The sequence below is a fragment of the Neltuma alba genome, unplaced genomic scaffold (genome assembly GCF_004799145.2).
Source record: "Neltuma alba isolate B1F8T4 unplaced genomic scaffold, ASM479914v2 tig00003907_pilon, whole genome shotgun sequence".
NCBI lineage: Eukaryota > Viridiplantae > Streptophyta > Magnoliopsida > Fabales > Fabaceae > Neltuma > Neltuma alba.
The window spans coordinates 48,124-66,252 of NW_021633475.1; the positions used below are offsets into that span (position 1 = coordinate 48,124).

The following is an 18,129-nucleotide window of genomic DNA, read 5'->3' on the forward strand; positions in this document are numbered from 1 at the left end:
CGCCTAATGAAGTGAATCCAAGCGTTGAGACGCCACATGATGAGTCGGAAGAAGAAGAATTTGATTTCAGTTCGTTATTGCGGTCGCCTTCCAGTTTGGATGAGCAAGAGAGTAACTGATGGAAATGGTAATAGCATATATCAGATATGCATTGGCACGCAACAAGAAAGGAAAACTATTTTTGTTAGAGTGAAAAGTTTGGATCTCTTTTTTCAGTGTTTTTGTGAGATTTAAAGTTTGGATCTGCGTGATTTTATTGTATGGAGGTAAACACTTGAGAAGGGTTTTGTTTTAGCCATGTTAGAGACAAGGATATGACCTGGAGGTATCTGTTGTATTTAATTTTTAGACCTGAGGTCTGTTGAATGTTATGTGACCTACCCTTTCAAGTTTATATATATATCAATGCGGTATATGTTTTTATGACTAAAAGGGATTTTTATTTTTTTATTTTTTGTTTCCTCGATTAACTTGTTCATTAGTATAAACTACTGACAAAAAGAATATGTCGATTGTTTACGGAGTATTATTAGATGTGAAAAGGAAAATAAAATATATACCTCGAAATAAAAATAAAAAATTGATAATGTTAAACAATAATAATAAAGTTAACCGCAGGTTAATAATATATATACATATCATTTTGTGTATTCAAAATGACATGTTTCTCCATTTATATACCAAGCAGATGGATCTTGATATTATGGTGTTGAATTTTTTTTTTTTTAAAAAAAGAAAGGGACGAAATCTTGGCAAAGAATAGTTTGAGCAATGACAAATTGAAAAAGAATATACTGCAAAGGTCTGCAGCAAACTTTTTCATAAAAAACGTGATAGTGCGATCAAGTAAATTGATGCTCTTCGATAAACATATCTTCTTTGTAGATTTACGATTGCAGGCAAAAATAAAATATCTCCTTTGTCGATTAAACTCTTCACATCTCTCTAATTACTAAAAAATAATGTATAACTAATGTACGAATTTTATTTAGTCAAATATCAATCACTTCTTTTAAAATAGAAAAACAAGAGAGTTATTTTTTATTATTAAAACGTAAAAATACTCTTTTAAAATAGTATATGATGCTCCACTAGTATGATCCTATATATAAGACTATTAAGTTACTCCCTCTGGTCTTTTTGTAGGATCTTTTTAATCGAATTATACAGTTCAAAAAAATAGTTAAAATAAAAAAAATAAACACATCAAAATTAAGTTCTTCTCTTCAAATATGCCTCTATTTAATAAGTAGCAAATAAGAGAGAAATACTATTCGATTACTGATATAAAGGGTGAAACAAAATTTAGTAGAAAAAGATGAAGGGAAAGAATAAAAAATTAATTGATGATAAAATTGATAAAAACATATTTAATATTCAAACACCCCTAAATAAGATATTGTAAAAAAGACCAAACCAATCCAAATTATAGGATCATATAAAAATCAACCGAGGGAGTATAATTTTTGGAATAGAGCTTATCTTTTTTGTACGTTACACTTTGTTGATATGGTATGTAAAAATTTAATCCACCTTGTTCATTTTTATTGTCCTTAATGATTTCACGTTTCTGCATTAATTATCATATGTTAGTCAATAATTACTCACTCTATGGGAGACTCTCTTTCTCTTATTTCTTTTTTTTTTTTCCCTATACACTCCCATTATTTTTTCCAGTCATTCTCTTTCTCCTTCGACCCTCCATAGATAAGGGATGTATTTGAATTCAAATACATTTGTGATCCATTCATTATTTTTAACCAAGTTTAATCAATTTTTTGATCTAAATAATTCAGTTATTTGCATGTGATATATAGAAGTGGAGTGAGTTTTAAATAAGGCGGGTTGTATGAAACCTAAAACTCTAAAACTTGCGGAGCAAGTAGTTTTGGGAAGTTAAAATAGGAAAAAAGAATCTACATATAGATAGTGGGGTTAATACTTTGAAAGCTGAAACTTGGGCAGCAAGTAGCTTTGCTGTTCGTTTCATTCATCCAGGTCCGGAAAGCCAGAATATTATAACTGACTTCACAGTAATCCCTTTATTTTTTATTTTTTTAATGCGTTTGGCATTCAGCTTTTTCTATTCCTTATTCCTTCTTCATTACTCTTTGCTTTTCATCACAATTTTCTCCTTCGTTCTTTCCCCTTCTTTTCTTCTGCCAATAATGCTACCTGCTACGACGACCTTTATTAGTAGAAAAGTGGAGTGTTCTTGGTCCCAATGACACTGTTGGCGTTCTTCCCGTAATATTAATTTGGAACACAACAATGTCATTGGCGCTTACAATATTCTGCACTTCCTCTTACCGTAATGAAACTTGGGTTAAGGTCCAATTTTTACCTCAAAAAATTCCAGAATGTAGATATCTGAATTTTTTTTTAATCAATACCATCCTGAAAATTTTAAAAGAAAGTAATTCCATCCCTAACATTTAAAAATGTTAATTGTCAATCTTAGTTTTTAATCGTTAATGTTAATTTTTTAAAATGTCAACAATTAGGACAACTTTGCTCCCTTTCTAACACTTTTAAAGTGTATTAATCCTTAAAAAAAACTTCAATTCGAAATACCTGCAGCTTCTATATGAAAACTTTTGAGACAAAATTGAATCTTCATCCGTGAAAGGTCAACATTTTTGTAGTTGAGATATATTCACAGTAAGAATTGCCTACGGTGATTTTGGGTTGTCATAATGCTTGTTATTTGATTAACCATTGTATCTGCACATGTACGTTGTGATTGCAAGCCAAAAGATAAGTTTTTCTTTTTTTTTTTGAAAAATTATATATGTATTTGATATTATACTGACTTAAATTAAACCACCGTTCAACTCAAATATAATGTAATAGCCTTTCTAAAGGGAGAATTATAATGAGGTCCCAAATAAGGAAAACAATTAAAAAACAAGTCCTAAAAGTTGTCATTCTCACTATAGGACTTGTCATTATAGGCTGTTGAGATTGTTATTGGGACCTTTTAGTAATTATTTTTCTTTTGCGGGATTTGATTGTAATTCCTCCTTTCTAAGTGCAAGAATGATCGTCGATGCAATTATTGTCACTTTTCTTCTATGGGTTCTAAGAGTTTCCTTAAAATATGACTAGTGTTTGCCAATGACGACTAATCCCTCTGATTCGTAATATAATATGTCAATTAAGTTTAAATTAAAAAATGTTAGTCAAGTCATTAAACGCGTCTTGAATTAATAAAAGTTACTTATTTTATTCATATTAAAAAATATAATTGAAAATTCCTCTTATCTTTCTTGTATTTAGGACTCTCTTGCCTCCTTATGCGAGAAACTTTAATGTGTGCAAAGTTGAAAAAAAAAAACTTCTATTTGAAAGATATTTAATAAATTAAGAAAAAATTAATTTGGCAGCCCTTATAATTTTATTCAATTCTGAATCAAGTCAATGTATTTTTTTTCCTTTTTATCCCCCTCCTTATTGTTTACTCAGTTATCTGCTTTGGTCCTTCTGTTATAGATGATGTTAGTTTGGGTTGACTAGGGGCTAACATAGCACTAAATAATACTTCTCCAGTCTTTAATATATAATCTAATTTTTGAGTTAGTTTTGATCCTAAATATAAGACCTATTTATCATATTTATCAATTTTTTTAAATTACCTCTATGAATACTTCCTTAACCGTAATCAAATAGAAGAGGGAGATGGGGTATTAAGAAATATGGTTATAGTATTTTAGAAAAAATGTGTCACTTTTCTATATTAACTAACTTATCTAACTTTTTTAATCTAATCAAATTAGTTAAATGAGTCTTATATTAAGAACAGGAGGAGTATCTTACTAAGCATACCATCTTCCTCACCCACGCCACCTCCTCTGTTAACTCTCTCTCTCTTCGTTCCCCACAAAGCTCGGGTTGCAGAATGATGTTGCTACTTAGGCTATTGCAGCTCGTCCATTCATGCTAAGCTAAAGGTACTGCAGTGGTGGTCACTGTGTCAGGAGAATGACGATATTTTTTGGATTAGAGAAGAACGCAAAGTCAGAACTTGTTCTGGGAGTATGATTTGGTATCATCATTACTTAAATCGCCAAAACACGTTACCCAGAGACAATGGAGGAGCTTGAAAGAACTTCTATGGCTTCTTCTTCTTTTTCATGTTTCAGATTCTCCTTCTCACCTGAGAATTATTGGTGGAGTTGAAGTGCACGCCGCCTCCACTAGGTCCCACCATGTTCTATTTGTCTGACCGGGACCGATCTTCTCAAGCGTTAACATATCCCAAAAGAGCAGACGCTTCTCCTTCCCCGACCCTCCGCCGTCTGGTCATTCTGCAAAAGGAACGTTTGTGGAATCTCCACGTCACCGCAAGAGCCGTAGCCGATTTGCGAGAGCTGGCCGATCGAGCACCACGATCTAAGCGAAGCTGGCTTACTCTTGTTGGCTCGAGCTCTGTTACTTCAGAGAGCTATGTTACTCCCGTCGCCATGGGAGTTGGTAACAATTGGGGAGGAGGAGGGTACCATTACATATGTGAGAAGGAATTACTGAAGCTGAAACACAAAGCAAAGCTTTAGCTAAAGACGATGATTGTGAATAAAGAAAGTATATTTTGGCCACAAAAAAAAAGGAATGAAGAAAGAATACATGAACTATAACAGAGAGATCATGGTGTTGCTTTGAAGAGACTGTGCGGAGAAGGGAGGGAGAAGCTGGGAAAGGAGGTGGTGCCGGTGCCGAAGATGATGTGCTTTGTGCTTACTCAAGCATTATTCACCGCCATGTCAGCCCCTAGTCAACCCCAACTAATGGCATCTATGGAGAAGGACCAAAGATAACTGGGCAAACAATAAGGGGGGATTAAAAAGAAAATAATTATAAAGACTTGATTCAAAATTGAGTGAAATTACAAGGACTGCAAATTAATTTTCTCATAAATCAATGACTTTGTTTTGAAATTAATAAATTAAAAGTGATTTTATGTATGAGGAACATCTGTTACAGAAAAAATCTCTTACTGAATAGTGAGAAGAGGACATAGATGAAAAAGTGGGAGAGCATAGTTAAATTTTATACTTTTATCGCCATCCGAGCATGAGGTTTAAATTCTGGCAAAAAAAAAAAAAATTTTAAACTTGTGAAGCAAGTTGTCCTCATTTCCGTGTTCCTCACGAGATGCCATTCTAGAACCTTCGGGGACGTGTTCCTATTTCGAGATTAGAATACATAAAATTTTAAAACCTAGGGAACAAGTTTCCAACACATATAACATAAATCACACACACACATATATACATATATATATATATATATATCTAGTTTTCATATTGTACTACAATGATGAGAAAGACGTGAGTTTAATGCTCGAAAGAAGAAATGAAGGGGAAAGATAGACTGCCAAAAATTCTCTCCTCCTGTTTGCATCTTTAATTAGTTTAGTAGAAGTGGATGTTATATTCAAGAAAACAGAAATATCATATTTTGAAACCATAATGTGTCTTTTTAGAAATATGAAGAAAAAGATGGGGTTGATATATTTTTCGATCATTAAAATTTAGAGTTATTTGATTTTAATCTTTTAAATTTTAAACTCATAATTTTAATTTTCAAAATTTAGTTTATTTTAAAATGTTAGCAGTTGAAAATATAACAGTGTTAAATTTTGTTAAAGTGTTATAAATAACATTAAAATGATGGTGTAAAATCACTATACAACACAAAGGTAAATTTTGTTCGGATTAAAAAAAAAATCCTCAAGGCACTGCTTAAAAAAAAAAAAAAAGAGAGAGAGTGATAATTTTAATATTAATTTATCTTAATTTTCACTGCCGACCTGACCTCTAGGCCGGTCTATAAAAGGAGGTGTTGCCGTGGGTGACGCTTCAAGTGATCAAGTCAAGTCTGTCCATTCCTTTCTCTTTCAAGCCCTCTTCTTCACTCTCCTCAAGCATCTTCGTCTCCCTCAAATCCTCTGCTTGCCCTGTTCCAACCCCTTCATATATTATTATGGCTGAGACAACCACGACGGATCCAGCTCCGATGCAGAGCCGTGTGCCTCCGGGATTCAAATTCTGTCCTACCGAGGAACAGCTCGTCGCTTACTACCTCCGCCACAAATTGATGGCCCTTGATCCTTCCGTTTACACCACCTTACCTGACATTGACGTCTGCAAGTTCGAGCCCTGGGATTTATTATGTATTTTATTCCAAATTTTTCTTTCAGATTTTTTATGCTCCATCTTCTTATCATACTCTGGCCCTTGATTTTGCTTTCTTGCTCTTATCTAGCTCTTGCTACTTCAGCGGCTTCGGCGACCAAGTTTGACGACTCGGAGTGCTTTTTCTTCAGTCCTCCTGATTATAAGTACGCTAAGAGTACTCGGTGGAACAGGACAACATCGTGTGGCTCCTGGAAGTTCACCGGCCGGGATCGGAATATCAGAGAGCAAGGCACCAACAATGTCATTGGGATTAAAAGGATTCTAGTTTTCTACGAAGGTCGTTCTCCTCGTGCACGTAAAACCAATTGGGTTATTCATGAATATCATGATGCCACACTTCCTCTGGAACAGGTGAAATCCAATTCTGTTTCTGTTTTTTCATATCAACTACGCGCCTTAAGAATTAGAGAGTACATGCTGTGCTTCTATTGTAAAACCAAAAGAATTTTCTGGGCTTCACAAACTGTTTTACAACCGTAGTTACTGAATGTACCGTCAATAATGTTTGTCATCAATTTTCATGAGTTGGAGTTAGCTCACGACACTGGCAGTTCTGATGAATAACTCATCTGATTCAATGTTTTTATTAAACTGATTACTGTTAATTCTGATTTTGTGCTATAGTTTTGACAAATGAATGCCTGATTATACTTCCAAATGGTGCAGAGGAACTTTATTCTATGCAAGTTAAGGAAGAAATATGAGAAGAAAATAAAAGAAAAAACTATTGACTTTGATCAAAGATTATTTGAGCTTGAAAGGGAGCTCAATAATGACACAGACTTCGAATATGAAAATCAAGCAAATTTCAATATGATTTCAAAGGTAAGCAGAATGATTCTTTAAGTAGTTCACAGATTATGTTTGAAGGCGTGAAAGAGAACGAAAACTAATACTTGTTGAATACTTGTTTTAGGAATATTGTTCATTAAATATGAGCTCAACCACTCAAACCTCTCCCCAAGAAGTTATAGACAACACAGGCACTCAAGCTCAATTCCTTTCAAATGAAGATACGGACTCAATGATTCAAGAACTTCTCCAGTCAAATGAAGCTATACCACAAAAACTAAATTCAAGCAGTGAAACACCGCTTGAGTTTGATTACGAAGAGTTGTACTCCAGCTTGGTCGTGTAGTTGGCTCCAGCCATGGATGAGCAATGGTTACGGGAAACGACGGCCACAGCTTCTATGCATTGAGATGAAAGAAAAAAAAAAAAAAAAGCATTTGCATTAGTGTATCTTTTTCCAATTACTTTTCTAAATTCCTGTGAGTTAGCATGAAGAAGTTTTGTGTATCTTTCTTTTTAGTGTTATAAATCCTGGTGACTAGTGATTTAACTTGTCTTAAACACTATGTTTAAATTAATGCAAATTTTTATGGCCATAGACAATTGTTTCTTTTCCTCTATGATTAACTGATGCTATAGCATAAACTATTGATGGGAAGAATTCTGGTGTAAATGGAATATTAAATATAGTAAGAGACAATAAACAAAATAATAATCATGTTAACTACTGCCTTTTTTTTTTTTAACCTTTTCTTTTCTTTTTATAAATGGAAAAGTGGAGAATAAACTAACAAAATGAAAAGAAGCATAACAAAGCAGAGGATGGAACAAAATGAGAGCATAAAAAAAAAAAAAGACGAGTCAAGGAATATGAGGAAATGGAAGGCGACGTACCGAACAAATGTTAGTAGGGTCAATGCTCTCAAAAGCTAAAACTCGGGGAGCACGTCTCAGCGTATAGTTATACACACACAAGAATTGCCATGTACAGAAACCCCCCAAAAAAAAAAGCTATTTTTTTCTTTTTTTTTTTAATTGCCCTTTCTCTCTTTTCGTCTATTGTAAATACCTTGACTTTTAGCATTCTTACAAGATAATACTACTATTTCTGTTGGATTTATTGATTTTCTGTTGATATAGCTCTTCCATTCTTCTAGTTTGAAATTACCAGTATATATAAATATCAAGCTCTATCACTCGTTGAAATTAAAAGAGATTCTTTCTAGCCCCATGATCGTCAGGTTTATTTTATTATTACTATCTAATGGGCTCATTAATATGAATTTCATTTGGATGACATTCCGTGCATTTTCAATTTAAAGATGGTTATCAATTATTAGTTTCACAGATGTGTGTTTAGCACACTGACCAAAATGAAAATGGCAATTAAGATAAGAGTTGACTGGGGCTAAGCCAGTGTCGAACTCGCGACCTCAAGATAACTCAACAAAGCTACGAAACCAACGTACCAGTCAACTGCGCCGACGGGAAAAGCACGTGTTTAGCTTTTTCCATGGGATGAGACTTGAGAAAGTATCTTTTCCTGATTTCATTAAATTTACTGTATGAATGCAAATTTTTGTTCTTAATTTATATTTTCTATAAAACATTATCTTTTATAAAGTATATACATTAAAAGGAGTAAAGAGATAAAATTAGGGTTGATGTGCATTTAGCATTCTAAAATTTTTTTAGATACACACTACTACAAAATATATTATTTTCATCTGTTCTAAAGGTCCTTGTTAGTTTGTTTTAAGGGAGACATTAATATAAGAGATGTAGATAGTAATTATATATTTGTCTATTTTAAAACAGACGAATACTGGCATTCATATATTTGTCTGTTCCATAACAGATGAATGTGAGCTTGCATATTCGTCTATTCTCTCCAAAACAGATGAATATGTGGTCTGCATATTCGTCTATTCTAGCCAAAACAAACAAATATGAGCATGCATATTCGTTTATTCTAGATTCTGGAGAGAACAAATGAATGTGTGTTTTTTTTTTAAAAAAAAAGGTGAAAATTTGGATATTGTCAGTTTTTATTCAACCTGCGATTCCAAAAGCATACATACAGCAGAATTAAAATGGATTATAGCAAAACAATAATAGCAATTTGGCACAATCAAATCACATGTTTTTCATATAAATAAAATCCACACAATCCACAATTTTAAGGGTCAAAACATTTAAAACGAAAAAATCCTAATTAATTAACTTAATTAAGCAAAAAGAACTAAACACTATAAGTTAGTCATATAACAATTAAAGTAATTTTATCTAATTAGTCATATAACAATTAAAGCAATTTTATCCAATTAACCTCAATTCCAACAAAACTAAAGTAATTCAAGACTAAGTTAAGCTATCCAACACAATTAAATCAAACAATTTTAGCAATCCACAACATGTAAAAACATATATACCGAAGTTTTCATTTTCACAATATCAAATACAATTTCAAGCTTACTTACAATATTAATTAGGATAATTGTAATATTCAACTACACAAGCTTTTCAATATGATTTGAAGCACATTTCTCCTAACACTATCCACTTACAAAGTAATAAAAATAAATCTAAATACACATATATGTTTAAATAGCATCTCAAGCTTTCTAAAATTTAATATGAAGATTAAATATTGAGTTAACTATTATATTCCAATCAAATTATTCTCTTAGACATCAATAAGAGTTGATCCAGTTGGTAAGGAGTCGACTCATAACCCACAAGGTCTTGAGTTCGAATCTCGCTGCTGATGTGAGGACCTTGTTGGTGGGCGATTTGTAAGTACCTTTGTAAGCGCTCTCGGAGCCTGGAGGCATGCTTTAGCCCTAGTGAGCCCCCCGGATCCAACTCACCTAAACTTTTGTAAACCCAAAAAAAAAATCGTTCTCTTAGACATTTTCACAAACACCTTATGTGTGTTAAGGTTTAAACAAGTTTAGCAAGCTTTTTAATCATCAAAATGTAACCCAATCGATGTTGAATAATTCCTAAATGCAACTCTTACCAACAATCAATTTAAATAAAAAACATACATGCCCACAGACACTTATATTCATTCATTTCAATATCCAAAAACTCACATAATATAAGAGACACACCCCCGTCCCTCTTACCTTGTGTTGTGAACAAGCTCAAGCTGGACAAGAATAGCGACTTTCATGAAAGAAAACGTTGCTCCTGGTCGTGGGATAGAATGGATGAAGAATGGGAAAGAGAAGGAGAAGAAGAATGGGGAAGAAAGGGAAAAGAAGGGGAAAGAGAGGGAGAAGAAGACAACGAGCTACTAGAGAGGGAGAAGGCAAACTTGGTTGTCAACATCGGCACTGGAGGGGGAGAAGTAGAAGTCTGAACAAGAGAGAGAGAGCGCACCGCATATGAAGAAAAGAGAAGAAGGAAGGAGGAGGTGTATATGCTAGGGTACGTTTAAATCTGTGTGTGGCAAAAATGAAATTTGAATTAAAAAAAGACGTTGTTCGTCTGCTTTTAAGAAAAACAGACAAGCATGGGGAGTCCATACTCTTATGTTTCTTTTTAACAGACAAGTTTGAAGGCCCATATTCTTCTATTTTTCAAAACAGATGAAAATGGGTGACGAAAATGACTTTATTTGTATTAGTGACACATAGCACCTTAAGTTTGAAGGCCCATATTCTTCTAGGGCATGAGTTTTAGAACTTTTATCTTGATAAGATGCTTGTGGTAATGAAGATTCTATAGCTCTTTTGATTGTCTAATGGTGCCATGTCATCTGATGTCCTATCGTGTGATTAAAATGTTATGACAATTCGTGTTGTTTAGGAAAATGACAATTCGTGTTGTGAAAACTTGTATATCTCTTGCTAATTCACAAATTTCTGTTGTAAATATATATTGTGTTTAATTATTGAAAGTTGATTGAAATTGATACTTGAATGATGTGTAGCTATAGATAACAAAAGGTTAGCAGTAGTGGAAAACAATTAATTTGCATCTCCTATGTGGGAGGTGAATTTGTTAAGAATTTGCAACCACCATTGACTACTCGCTATCTTGGAAGGCTTAGAACTAGGAGGATTGAATCACAATTCTAGCAGAAGAAAGTGTATCATTGCTCAGGATGTGGTGAAGCTATTCATACTAGAAAAACTTGTCCCTGAACCCTACGTGATTTTATTGCTGAAAATAGTCTTTTCTAGTTCAATATAGAGCCGCTTTTGCACATGAATGAATCTCAATATGTATTTTTAGATTGGTTGGGAAAGTAGCTATGACAACCCACTTAATATTTTTGGTGGTGGATTAGAATCTATATTGTATAATAATGTGATAGTTGAAAAATGTCATGATGGTACTAAACAATAAGCTATCCCCACCACTACACTAAAATTGGTTGACAACAATGTAAATGCATGAAAAACTTTGTCCACTTACGAATGGATGTATTTATGTTAATACATGTATCTCTATTGTAAATTGCCTAATTCCAATTATGAATGAAACATCTAGACTTGTGCATAGACTTTTTATTTTAAATACTCTACTTGTGAATGGAAGAGATGTAACTGGTTGTAACACACGTATTCTTATTACAAATTTCCTTATTCTGGTTGTCAATGAATGCTCACTCCTAGACTTATGTTCCACTTGTCAATTCAACTAGCTCACTTGCAAATGGACGTATTATTATTGTTAATATACATATTTTTGTTGCAAATTCTCTATTTGCAGTTATGAATGAACACTCGCTCCTAAACTCGTGATCGATTTGTCAATTTAATTAGTTCACTTGCAAATGGCCGTGTTCTTGTCATTAATATATGTATTTTTATTGCAAATTCCCTAATTTCAGTCGCAAATAAATCCTCCCAAACTTGTGAATTGTTCAACTTCTTCAATTCAACTAGCTCGCTTGCAAATAGACATGTTGTTAATATACATATGCGTGTTGTGAATTTCCTAATTCCAGTTGCAAATAGGCTTTCTCAGAGTTGTGAATCATATTCAGCTTCTTCAATTCAACTACCACTTATGAATGGACATATTGTTATTGTTAATATATGTATGCATGTTGCAAATTTTATAATTTCAGTTCAAATAAGTCCTCCCAGACTTGTGAATCAACATGTTTGACTTTTTTAATCAGATTAGTTTATTTTCAAATAGACGAGTTCTTGTTGTTAATGTGTATATCCGTGTTAGAAATTTCCTAATTTCACTTGTAAATAATCTCTCCAGACTTGTTATATTATCATGGTCAACTTTTTAGTTATATGAGCTCATTTGCAAATAGACGAGTTTCTCTAACAAATCAACTTATCCTTGTTGTATATTTTCTAATTTCAGTTGTGAATAATACATCATATACTTGTAAGTTGGTAGGAAGAGACTAAAAATTACAGTTAATTAACTTGCAACATACTCATAATATATATTCTCTAAAAAGAAAATTGTTCAAATTCTCTATTCACAACTTTAACATAATTCCAAATAGTTTAAATTACATGTCAAATAGAAAATTTAACAATTTGTGATGTCATCACTTTCTTTCGGTTGTGTCTTTATCTGTTGAAGTAGTTTTGTAATAGCAACTGACTTCATATTCCAGAACTTGGTTCAGGTGTTTCTCCACTTGTCATGCTCTACGCTCCTACACCATCCTTGCCTATGACAGGAAAAATTCTAGAACATCATGTTAAAAAGTCACTAATTGTTGTTAATATCCTAATTGTATATGTTTACAATAGAAATTTGTGAATTAGCAAGAGATATACAAGTTTTCACAACACGAATTGCCATTTTCCTAGACAACTTGAATTTGCAAATTTATAATACAAATACATATTTTAGCAACATCAAATTACTATTTTTCTACAGATTTGCTTTCACAGCACTCATTCAAGTAACGGGATTCTCAGACTTACAAATGTGCTAGACAAAATACCCACTATTACTATAACAAACAATAATCAAGTATCTTATAGAACAGAGACTTTTCATATTCGACAAATAACATATACATTCAAGCGTAATAACAGATTCATATACAGGTTTTGAGAGTGAGAGAACCAGTACAACAAACGATGATGAATCTCCTTTGGACGATTTCTGTGACTTTTCAGAGTGCCACAACCAGTAGACGGATGGTGAGTTTTCAGATGTGAAAGGAAAGAGCATGCAAGAGAGATTTCAATGTGAGAGAGGGAAGAGTAGGATGAAAGTTTTTTCTGATTTTCGGTCCTTTTCTGTTCATCAGTTTCAGCAGCAAAGTTAACAAGGACATTTGCGTCTTTTTCTTTGTCCAATTAATTTCACTTTCCCCCTAGGCCCTACAGTGAAGTTTCAGATTGTTTTGGGGGTTAACTGAAATAAATTTGCTATAGCAGTCCTAGATTGAAATTTTCCCTTGTTTAAATCTTGCCGAGAATAGTATTAATACTGAAGCAAGTAGCCTAATCTATTTTTTGAAGGAATCTGGACCCATATTTAACAATAGAATTTCGGCAATTTCTAAAAATGATTGGACATTGTTCGTCTTCTTTTAAGAAAAACTGTACCGTTTAGTCAGACAAAGCCTTGCAAGGTCAATTGAATTTACACGTCATCTTAGAAAAATGCCTCGACAGATGCTGCATTTTACAGAAGCTCGTCCAAAAATGGTGTTTGTAATTGTAAGGAAGAAGAGCAAAAGCACATATGTTGGAATAAGACACGGAAAACTTCATTAATTTGTTACACAAAGATTAAGACAAATCACAGATAGATGCTTCGGTTTTCATAAAAGAATATGACCGATCGATCCTGCAAATTATGCTATGCAGAGAAAAACGCGTGAGATTTGATGATGATGAGGATTGAAGGAAAGAAATATGATTGAGACTCGTAACGGAATGGGATGGAAACAAAGAGAAAAAGAAAAAGTTGCAATTGAGAAAATTAAAAGGAGGAGGAAGCCTTCAACTCAGAAAAAGAGAGGAATTTGCCTTCTCTTTTTCCTTGGCTTACGCGCCGGGCCTAAACCCCTGCGTACACGGTGAGTTGGTGGGTCTCACGCTTCCCTACGTGTCCAAACATTATAAGTCCTCCCACCCAATCTTTCTTTGCATGCATGATGTTATCGGTTATCCCCAGTAACAATAGTAACCCCCCACTTGCACGCATTTCCACCTACTTACGAGTTGTACATGAACTCACCATGAAGCTTCTAGGATTATTCATTACGCCATAAATTAAAATGTCCATGATATTTCATTTATTTAACCCTATAATGTGTTCATGCTTGTATGTCTTCGTTAAAAAACATAATAATAATAACAACAAATAATTGACATACAGCTAGAAAATAGAAACATATACGCCTACCTCATCATTTTGATTTAATTTTCATTACCCATTTGTTGGCCCTATTTAAAGGCAGCTATGACTTATGCTTTTTTCAAGTCTCTCCTCCTCTATTATTGTTGCTTCAAAACAAAGTAACAACGCCGCTAGTGGTACTCTCTCTCTCTCTCTGCACTTCGTCTTCATCAAAGTCTCAGCTCGTCATTTCATAAGCTTATCAGATTATGGTTGAGAGCCAACCATGGTGGACCAATCTGATACTGATGCCTAAGGGTTTCAGATTCCGTCCGAGAGATGAAGAACTCGTTGGTCATTACCTCTACCACAAACTGATGGCTGATGATCCTTCCATCCACAACATCATCCCTGAGATTGAGATTTGCAAGTACGAACCATGGGACTTACCAGGTATCATAATCTTCTTCTTCTTCACACCAATATCAATCTGCAGTTTTTTTTTTTTTTTTAAATTGTTCGTACCTCAATCATCTTGTGCTGTGCTGTTTCAGCATTATCGCTGATCAAGTCGGCGGACTCGGAATGGTTTTTCATCAGTCCTCGCGATTACAAGTACTCAAACCGTACTCTGTGTAATAGGACAACATCACGTGGTTACTGGAAACCCACCGGTCAAGAGAGGAAAATCAAGGATCGAGTCACCAACAATGTCATTGGGACCAAAAGGACACTAGTTTTCTACCGAGGACGTGCTCCCGGCATTAAAGATAATTGGGTTATTCGTGAATGTCATGATGCCCTCTTCCCTCCCAATCAGGTAAGCTTCGAGCTAGGGGTTTAGAAAGTTTATCATTTATGTGTGTATAGATATTGAACTTCAAGAATTGGAGAGTATATGCAGTACAAAGTTCTCCCAGTTCTGCGCTTATGAAGCAGCCAAAGTGGTTACGACATGAATTTTATGGTTTAAAACTGCCTTACAACTATGATTAGTTGTTTTTCTGGCGATTTCTTACTTTAACGTTTATATTGGGATCTATGATCTGATTGTGACAAAGTAATGCTTGATTATTCTTCCATGTTGCAGAGAGCCTATGTTATATGTAGGTTACTGAAGAAAACTGAGAAGAAACCAAAAGAAAAATCCAATGAACTAGTTCATGAGGAACAGGGGCCAAATAACCGTATAGTTGTTGAGTATGAAAATCAAGCAAGTTTGCGTGTGACTCCAGAAGTAAGCACACAAATTCTTGAGCCACTGATGGATATATTGTTTATATATGATGCTGTAGGATGCGAACTAGAGTGAGAGAACTAAAATTTGATTGATATATGACTTAGGTACAGTACTATCCCTCAGATATGGATTCACTGATTCAAACAGCTGGGGAGTCAAATGAGTTTGCAGGCTCATTGATTCAGACACGGCCTAGTGAAGTGAATCCAAGCGTTGAGATGCCACATGATGAGTCAGAAGAAGAATTTGATGTCAGTTCATTACTGCGGTCCCCTTCGAGTTTGGATGAGCTAGAGAGTAACTGGAAATGGTAAATAGCATATATCAGATATGCATTCGCACGCATCAAGAAAGGAAAACTATTTATGTTTAGAGTAAAAAGAATTATGGTGATGTGTACTTTTTTCAGTGTTCTTGTGAGATTTGAGGTTTGGATCTGCGTGATGTTATTGTATGGAGGCAAACACGTGAGGAGGGTTTTGTTTTAGCCATATGTTAGAGACAAGGATTTGGCCTGGAGCTATCTGTTGTATTTAATTTTAGACCTGAGTCTGTTGTATGTGCTGACCTTCCCTTTCAAGTTTTTATATATCAATGAGGTATAATTTTTTATGAGTAAAAGGGATTTCTTTGTTTATTTTTTGTTTCCTCGGTTAACTTGTTCATTAGTATAAACTACTGACAAAAAAATCTGTCGATTGTTTACGGAATATTATTAGATGTGAAAATGGAAAATAAAATATATACCTCCAAATAAAAAAAAAAATTGATAATGTTAAACAATAATAATTAAGTTAACGACAGGTTAATAATATTATATATACATATCATTTTGTGTATTCAAAATGACATATTTCTCCTTTTATATACCAACCAGATTGATATTATGGTCTTGAATCATTTCAAAAAAAAAAAAAAGACGAAATCTTGGCAAAGAATAGTTCGAGCAATGACAAATTGAAAAAGAATACACTGCAGAGGTCTGCAGCAAAATTTTTCCATAAAAACGTGATAGTGCGATCAAGTCAATTGATGCTCTTCGATAAACATATCTTCTTTGTAGATTTACGATTGCAGGCAAAAATAAAATATCTCCTTTGTGATTAAACCCTTCAAATTTCTATAATTACTAAAAAATAATGTATAACTGAGGTACGAATTTTATTTAATCAAATATCAATCAATTCTTTTAAAATAGAAAAGCAAGAGAGTTATTTTTTATTATTAAAACGTAAAAACACTCTTTTAAAATAGTATATGGTGCTCCACTAGTATAGTCCTATATATAAGACTATTAAGTTACTTCCTCTGGTCATTTTTATAGGATCTTTCTAATCAAATTACACAGTTTAAAGAAATAGTTAAAATTAAAAAACAATAAATATACCAAAATTAAAATTTTTTCTTCAAATATGCCTCTATTTAAAAAGGAGCAAATAAGAGAGAAATACTATACTATTACTGATACAAAGGGTGAAAGAAAATTTAGTAGAAAAAGATGAATGGAAAGAATAAAAAATTAATTAATGATAAAATTGATAAAAATATATTTAATATTCAAACTCCCCTAAATAAGATAGTGTGAAAAAGACCAAACCAATTCAAATTACAGGATCATATAAAAATCAACCGAGGGAGTACAAATTTTGGAATAGAGCTAATCTTTTTTGTACGTTACACTTCGATGATATGGTACCTAAAAATTTAATCCACCTTTTTCATTTTATTATCCTTATTGATTACACGTTTCTGCATTAATTATCATATGTTGGTCAAGAATTATTCACTCTGTGGGAGACTCTCTTTCTCTTATTTCTTTCTTTTTCCTATACACTCTCTCCCATATTTTTTTTCCAGTCATTCTCTTTCTCCTTTGACCCTCCATAGATAAGGGATATATTTTGAATTCAAATAGATTTGTGATCCATTTATTATTTTTTAACCAAGTTTAATCAATTTTTTGATCTAAATAATTCAGTTATTTGCATGTGATATATAGGAGTGGAGTGAGTTTAAATAAGGCGGGTTGTATGAAAGCTAAACTCTAAAACTTGCTGAGCAAGTAGCTTTGGGAAGTTAAAGGGTATGTTTGGATTGGCGTTGGGTAAAATTGACTTCTAACCTAACTGACTTTTGTAACTAAAGTTAGAATAAAAGTCGGTTAGGGTATGTTTAGATAGGGCTTTTAAAAAGTCAGTTGAAAAGTTAAAAATTGTTTGGATGATTAATAGAAAAGTGAGTAGTTTAAATGACTGAAAAGGGCATGGACTTTATTAAATAGTAATGTTTGATATTTTATGTTTTTAATATGATAATTGTAAAAAAAAATACCTAAAATTATTATGATAAAATAAAAATATTTTATTTGTGAAATTATAAAATATTGATTTATTTTGTTCTCAAGTTACCTGTAATGATCATACATATTAAGAAATTTTTATTAATGGGTAGTTTTAATACACATGATTAACAAAAATATTTTAGACAAGATAAATCAATTTATTATAAATAAGTAACTAATTAATTTTATTAATATATTCAAATTAGTTATCTAATTCTTATATTAAAAATATGTAGTATCAAAATATTGGGTTTGTTAGGGATAATTTT

General features: G+C 33.0%; 2 protein-coding genes and 1 long non-coding RNA gene across 3 annotated transcripts; all 3 read left to right on the forward strand.

The window, feature by feature from the left end:
* Nucleotides 1-5,876: 5,876 nt before the first annotated feature.
* On the forward strand, nucleotides 5,877-7,587 carry LOC114742997 (NAC transcription factor 29-like). Its single transcript, XM_028931219.1, has 4 exons — nucleotides 5,877-6,172; nucleotides 6,265-6,548; nucleotides 6,864-7,022; nucleotides 7,114-7,587. The coding sequence occupies exons 1-4, from the start codon at nucleotides 5,983-5,985 to the stop codon at nucleotides 7,333-7,335; spliced, it is 855 nt and encodes a 284-aa protein (XP_028787052.1). The 5' UTR covers nucleotides 5,877-5,982; the 3' UTR covers nucleotides 7,336-7,587.
* A 6,883-nt stretch (nucleotides 7,588-14,470) lies between these two features.
* Nucleotides 14,471-15,123, forward strand: LOC114742999 (protein NTM1-like 9). Its single transcript, XM_028931220.1, has 2 exons — nucleotides 14,471-14,732; nucleotides 14,834-15,123. Exons 1-2 carry the CDS (start codon nucleotides 14,549-14,551, stop codon nucleotides 15,121-15,123), a joined length of 474 nt encoding a protein of 157 aa, XP_028787053.1. The 5' UTR covers nucleotides 14,471-14,548.
* On the forward strand, nucleotides 15,048-15,404 carry LOC114742998 (uncharacterized). Its single transcript, XR_003739945.1, has 2 exons — nucleotides 15,048-15,099; nucleotides 15,370-15,404. It is a non-coding gene; the product is annotated as an uncharacterized LOC114742998 (long non-coding RNA).
* Nucleotides 15,405-18,129: the final 2,725 nt, after the last annotated feature.

What these genes read in the sequence shown, in the direction of transcription:
- LOC114742997 (XM_028931219.1), top strand. Translation starts at nt 5,983, where the DNA reads ATGGCTGAGACAACCACGACGGATCCAGCTCCGATGCAGAGCCGTGTG. An exon ending in CGAGCCCTGGGATTTATTAT is followed by an intron (nt 6,173 to 6,264) that starts GTATTTTATTCC and finishes GCTCTTATCTAG; the next exon opens with CTCTTGCTACTTCAGCGGCT. An exon ending in ATTTCAATATGATTTCAAAG is followed by an intron (nt 7,023 to 7,113) that starts GTAAGCAGAATG and finishes TACTTGTTTTAG; the next exon opens with GAATATTGTTCATTAAATAT.
- LOC114742999 (XM_028931220.1), top strand. Translation starts at nt 14,549, where the DNA reads ATGGTTGAGAGCCAACCATGGTGGACCAATCTGATACTGATGCCTAAG. An exon ending in CGAACCATGGGACTTACCAG is followed by an intron (nt 14,733 to 14,833) that starts GTATCATAATCT and finishes GTGCTGTTTCAG; the next exon opens with CATTATCGCTGATCAAGTCG.